Source organism: Heteronotia binoei, chromosome 7, assembly GCF_032191835.1.
Source record: "Heteronotia binoei isolate CCM8104 ecotype False Entrance Well chromosome 7, APGP_CSIRO_Hbin_v1, whole genome shotgun sequence".
Taxonomy (NCBI): Eukaryota; Metazoa; Chordata; class Lepidosauria; order Squamata; family Gekkonidae; genus Heteronotia; species Heteronotia binoei.
Genome location: NC_083229.1, coordinates 114995240 through 115001814, shown reverse-complemented (window position 1 = coordinate 115001814; position 6575 = coordinate 114995240). Strand labels below are relative to the sequence as shown.

General features: G+C 46.4%; 1 protein-coding gene across 1 annotated transcript in view; it reads left to right on the top strand.

Annotated features, from left to right (window-relative positions):
* The first annotated feature begins 204 nt into the window (after nucleotides 1-204).
* Nucleotides 205-6575, top strand: part of JARID2 (jumonji and AT-rich interaction domain containing 2) — a 280348-nt gene continuing 273977 nt past the window's right edge. The window contains exon 1 of the mRNA XM_060244252.1: nucleotides 205-663. Within this exon, the coding sequence (XP_060100235.1) occupies nucleotides 619-663 (45 nt within the window). The 5' untranslated portion in view covers nucleotides 205-618. The remainder of the gene's footprint in view (nucleotides 664-6575) is intronic.

Here is a 6575-nt window from a genome sequence, read left to right as displayed (position 1 = left end):
CAAAAAGATCGGGCCATTTAAAGTTGGTGCTTGGCGAGCTGCTCTCATTGGCTGGGTGGGGGGACACACTGGAGAGCCACCTCGCCGTGTATGTTGTGGGTGCTGCTTGAGTTGTCTGGTGCTGCAGCTGGAGAAACGTGACTTCCAACGTTAAGAAAGGAAGCGATCCCCCACCCACCCCTTCTCCTCTTTTCCTCCCCCCCCTTTTTTTTGCAAGATGTAAACTACACCTCGGACACTACGGGCCTACGGATCGCTTTTGGAAGGATTTAAAAAGAGAGAGAGGGGGACCTCAAGGGCGTCTTTTTGTGTGTGTGTGTGTTTAAGGGCGTAAAATTTCCATTATGAACGTTTCTCTCTAAAGTGATTTTATTTTTTTGGAGGGGTTTGCTTCGCCTTCGTCTTTTTTTTTTCCTTCTCTTTTTGACCCCGCCACCCAACATATTTTGGATTTATTGTGAGGATTGCATTGTGTGCGAAGAAAATCGGATTACAAGAAACCACTACCAACGAGAAACAACACAAAAAAGGAATTCCCCCCCCCCCACGCCAAATTGGTTGCGGCTTTTAATTCATGAAGCAGTTTCCCCCATTTGCAAACCGAATCTGGGTATCAGCATGAGCAAAGAAAGACCCAAGAGGAATATAATTCAAAAGAAATACGTAAGTGGCTGATAAACCGCATCATTTCTCTTGTTTGGATTTTAAAAAATGATTATTAAGTGCTCGCGAATGTCAAGTTTATAGATAGCTGGGGGTTTAAAGAATATCCACAAATCTTGTGTTTCCCCCCTCCGCTGGGAAATGAGGGCGAATCTCAAAAGCTCTTTAATTTTCTGTTCTAGTTTAAAAAAAAAAAAGCCGTGTAGCGCGATACCTTGCGTGAGCAAATGTATTGACCTCAAATGACACAATCATAATCTAGTTTTAGAAGATGAAAGGCATGCAGCTCGGGGGGGGGGGGGAATCTGCCGCGGTAATGCAACGAAACTGCTTTTTCTGCAACGGATTTGCTGATATTTCACTTTGCATGCAAATGGCCACGTTATTGTAGCATAGATTTCGGGGTTTGGGAAGGCCCCGCGGTTGGTTCCGTAAGCAGCCCTTTTAACTTGAAACCGACTGTCTGGCTATGGCGAGCTGTTACTGCGAAGTCCCCCATCGAATCTAGTGTATGTGATCGTTCGCTTATCTGGCTTCGCAAGATCACCAAGCCAGTTGGGGATCGGGTTACAAGGAATGTTGGATGCTGGGCCTGATTTGAACGTGAGAGGGGGGTGGGTGGGTTGGAAATGGCTCGGGGGGTTGCGATTTTGTTTCCCCCCCTCCCTGGCGGAGCAATGGCTTTAACATTCAGGGCCACGCTTTTCAATTGGAAGAGAAGACCGTCTAGAACGCTAGTGCTTCTATTAGGATCAACCACTTAAGTCTTTAGTAATTGCACGAATGCGTAGAATCCTGCCTTTTTGTGGCCTTCTAGGTATGCTTTGGGGCGGTTGTTTTAAGTTTGCGAAAGCTCGAGTGGATTCGTCAGATCTGTGGTAGACTTAATGGCGACTCACCGCCGACCCAACGTGATTGGAAATGTTTTTATTCCGCCTTTAATAAAAAAAATCCGGCGGTCGTTCTTTTTGACGAGTTGCGTGTCGATGACGCAAAATTTCTGTGCAATATGGGACGGCTGTCGTGTCGGAGAAGGGAATTTTCTCGTGGGGTTTCTGTGTCTCGTCTGGGGGCGGGCAGCTTCCAATTTTTTTTTTAAGCGTTTTATAAAGCCACGGTTGAATACCTGGCTGTCTCTTGTCTGCAGTTTCGGCTGCCTGAAAACTGCATTTCGGGGAGGATCTAACAATAATGGGAAAGTTTAAGCAATTCTCCGACGGATTATACTTATTAAAAAGACATCCGCATTGCAGAGGCGTCGAGAAGTGTTAAGCACAGGCGACTTGAAAGTATTTTATTAAAAAGAGAGAGAAGGGCTGTTGTTACAGGAAGTCTTTCCTGGTGGACCCTGCGAGGTGTGTGTACGTTAAGCCGTGCAGCCAGACAAAGCAGAAAGGGGGGTGGGTGGGGAATATGTAGCTTTTTTTTTCTTTTTTGTTTTCATATGGCCAAAATCTGTTTCAAGCCCTTCCCACGTCACCAAGGTGAACAATGCAATGCTGATCGCCCCGTGCAAGCTTGCTGGGAAAAAAAACTAGGAAGTCACGCCACTCCTTTCCCTTCTGGTCCGCTCTGGAAACGTATGCTACACTGGCCAAAAGGACACAGGGCCTATTCTGCATCCCCTCCCATAAGTTTCGGTTCGTCGACTTGGAAAAATCGCTGTTGGGGGAAGGACAAGCTGCGAGGAGGGGGCGAATCGGTGGGTTCCTGTGTCGTTGCAGTGATCGCAGGCAGCAAGCATGGCTGCTGCTTTGGACCTTCCTGGCATCCGCGGCTGTGTGCTTCCCCCTTCCCGGTGCATCCTCTATAACGGCAGCAACAGGTTAAGCGAAATGTCAGCGCGAGCCCCCCGGCTCTGGGCCATCTCGCCCGGCCGGGGCCAGGCTCTTGTTGTGGTCGTGACGTCACAAAGCGAAGGGCCTGGGCTCGCTCGAATCCTCGGCTCCTCAACGTTCCGAAGCCTCCGCCCCCTCCTCTGTGACGTCAAACGCGTGGCGGACTGTATAGAACGGCCTGTGCGGAGATGTGGTTGGAGCTGCAAGCCATGAGCCGGGAAGCGGCTCCGGAGCCTGGTGCCGGTTAAGCCTCTCCCGCTGGCTGAGCAGGTGTAGCAAGTTATTTGCACAACTCGGAAGCCTTCGTCCGCCCCTTCGTGCTTTGGCTTTACCATTAGATGAGGCCTGAGCCCTTTTCAGCTCTGCAACCTGGTTTAGGTTAATCTGCTTCCTAGCTGAGTGGGCTCTTAATTTGTGGGGGCGGCTGCTGAGAATTCTTGTGCTTACTGATTTGAGTAAAACGTCGCCTCCTATGACACAAACAATATTCTCTTGCTTGAAATTAAAAGAGGCCTCTCCCATCCCATAGTGCCATGCTGTGTTGTGTGTGTTATGTGCCCTAAACTCACTTTTGACTCATGGCAACCCAGACCCAGTGAATTAATGTCCTCCAAAACGCCCTCTCAGGTAACAGTTTTGCCCAGGTCTTGCAATCTGTGGGCCCTGGCTTCCTCGATTGAAACAGTCCACCTCTCCTTGGGTTTTCCTCTTTTCCTGCTACCTTCAACTTTTCTCAGCATTCTTTCCTTTTCCAGCGACTCTTGCCATACTGAAGAAGAGACGTTTTCCTTATGGGTGCACCAAGCACTATCCTGTTAAGTTCCAGTGGTGATTGAATATGTAAGGCTACCTTAAGCTGAATCAGACCCATCTCAGTATTGTTCATTAGAATGGCAGCAGCTCTCCAGAATTTTGTACAGTGGTTTTTCACATCACTTACTGCCTTAAACTGGAGATGCTGGGGAATTAAACCCGGGACCTTCTACATGCCAAGCAGATGCTCTCCTACAGAGCTATGGCCCTTCTGAAGTCATGTATTTCTGTGTTGCTTAATGTATGTTAGACTCTTCCCGCTGCTAATGGTCTTGTATGACATTCCTGTACATTTTGAAAATACTCATACTTGGATGTAAGAATATTTATATCCAGGAATGGGCGAGAAAAAAAATGGGTTGGATGGAACCAGCATTTTTTTGCTGGTGCAATAAGAAAAACTACTAGGAAAAAAACCTATATTTGGGGCAGGGGGATCATGGGACATATACGGACAAAAGCCACATGAGATGGGGGTTGTAGTAAGGAGGGGAGTTAGGTGAGACTCAAAGGCTGGATCCGACCCATTGTGAGAGTCATTATGACAGAACATTCCGAATTCTGCAGCAAGCTGAGCATTCTAGCAAAATGTGTGACTTCACAATCTTTCCTCAGATATCCTGGTATTCCACTCTGGTGGAAGCAGTTTGTAGATTGGGCCTATGCAGTTATCTCTTAATGGAAGTTTACTGATGGAGAATTACTGTTTAGAACGGACACTTAACACACCTTGGTCTGCCTAGTGCCATGCATTGCTTCTTTCATTGGCTGACTTGAGATACTTGAAGTGTAGATTTTAAATTGGACATTTATGCATTTGTGACTAATATGTGGTGTAAGATTCCATAGTAGGTTTAGAACAGTAGAGTTAGAGCAGATAAAAGAAAGTACTACTTCACCCAAAGAGTAATATGTGCAATTCACTGCCACAGGAACTGGCGATGGCTACAAGCATAGATAGCTTCAAGAGGGAATTGGATAAATGTATGGAGCAGAGGTCTGTCAATGGCTATTAGCTGCAAGGTATAGATGGAACACTGTCTGGAGCAGTGATGCTCTTTATCTTTGGTGCTTGGGGGGCAATAGTGGGAGGGTTCTGGAGTTCTTGCCCTGCTGGTGGACCTCCTGATGGCACCTGGGTTTTGGCTGCTGTGTGACACAAGAGTGTTGGACTGGATGGGCCATTGATCTGATCCAGCATGGCTTCTCTTATGTGGTGCATCTAGCCATTTTTTCAACTGAATACTGTAATGTTACTTTCTGGTGCGAAATTAGAAAACAGTGCTCTATAGAGTGCCGCCACTCATCCAGAGCCTGAAGAAAAGTGTTGACAAGTGATTTTTTTTAAAAACACACATTTTAATTGGAGATGCAGTTACAAATACAGGAACAGGAGTGGTTGTTTTCATGCATGACTTTCTGTGTTAAAATGGTGAACAAAAGATTGTTTTCATTTTCAGTGCAATAGTATGTAGTTGAAAGAGATAACCCATGGATGGAGAATCTGTGTGTGTTCTTTTTCTTTGTACTTTTAATAACCTTTCTGTAACTGCTTCCAACTTCTCTGTTTCCCAAACATTTCTCCAAACAATGTAGTTCTTGGGTTTAGACTTTGGTCACTAACAACACTGAAGAACCTTAGTCCTTAAATGTTTGGAAGTCCTCCTGATCCTAATTAGTACATTTCCTGTATTGTTTTATGAGAAAACAAACCTGCTGTTTTGAAAATCAACCGGTCGGTCATCTGTAGTTCTATTGGCTGATGCTGTGCAAAATTGCACTGGCTACCAATTGAGTACCGAATCCACTTCAAGGTTTTAGTATTGACATTTAAAGCATTACGCAGCCTGGGACCGACATACATGCGGGACCGCCTCTCTCCATACGAGCCCCTGCTGCGATTGGCCAACCAACAGCTTCTGGCCATCCCCAGCCCAAGGGACGTCCGACTTGCCTTGACTAGGGCCAAGGCTTTTCTAGCCCTGGCCTCAGCCTGGTGGAATCAGCTCCCTGTGGAGATCCGGGCCCTACCAGATTTGCTTCTGTTTCGTAGGGCCTACAAGACCTTTTTCGCCAGGCCTTTGATTGAGGCAAGTGGTCATCCTCTCATTCCCACTGTCTATATACCATCTATTGCTGTCCCCCACAATGGGCTAAAAAACTACAACGAGCTGAAATATTATATTTTTCACCTGAAATATGTGCCTGCCCGCCTGTGTATATTTTTTTATGTTTTACTCGCACATTATTAAGTTATTGTTGTATTTTAACTTTTATTATGACTGTGATCTGCCCTGACCCCGCATAGAAAAGGGCAGAATATAAATTAACCAAATAAATAAATAGTTGACAAAAATTATGTTTTACTGTGCTGGGAATCTGGGAAGTACTGTGATGTAAGCTCTTTTTAGCCAGTAACTTTTACTTGGTTGTATGCGGAGAACACGCTACATGATGCTTCTGATACACGACGTCACCATTTTGCTTGAAAGGGGCTAATCAGAATTTTGGTAGACGTGTACTGATGCTGAAGATAGCTGAGTTCTGCTTTTAAGACAGAACAGTCTTGCATATTGGGGGCAGGTACTGTGCGTTCTGTGTTCTCCCAAGATGCTTTGCAAAACATAAGGAGGGTCATAGAAGGTTGGGACGCTAGACTGCAACCAGGGAGATCTGAGTTTAAAAACCCACTCGTTTTTTTACTTTGGGTGTGTCTAGTCCGTCAGCCTTGCTTGCTCACAGGGCTGTTGTGAGCATAGAATGGGGGGCCAGGGAAAATGCTGCTGTGAAAAATAAATGTACATTGTCGCCTGATTGCATAAGCTACTGTGAGTACATAAATGCTGCTACTGTGGCTCACAGAGCTGAGCAGTTAGGAAGCAAAATCCTTCAGGGTTAAAAAGGTAAAGGTAGTCCCCTGTGCAAGCACCAGTCGTTTTCGACTCTGGGGTGATGTTGCTTTCACAATGTTTTCACGGCAGACTTTTTACGGGGTGGTTTGCCATTGCCTTCCCCAGTCATCTACGCTTCCCCCCCCCCCCCCAGCAAGCTGGGTACTCATTTTAGTGACCTCGGAAGGATGGAAGGCTGAGTCAACCTTGAGTCGGCTACCTGAACCCAGCTTCCGCTGGGATCGAACTCGGGTCCTGAGCAGAGGGCTCAGACTGCAGTACTGCAGCTTTACCACTCTGTGCCACGGGGCTCTTCCTTCAGGGTTGCCCAGTCTAATATTACTTTAAGTAAATGTTGGAGTACTGCTGT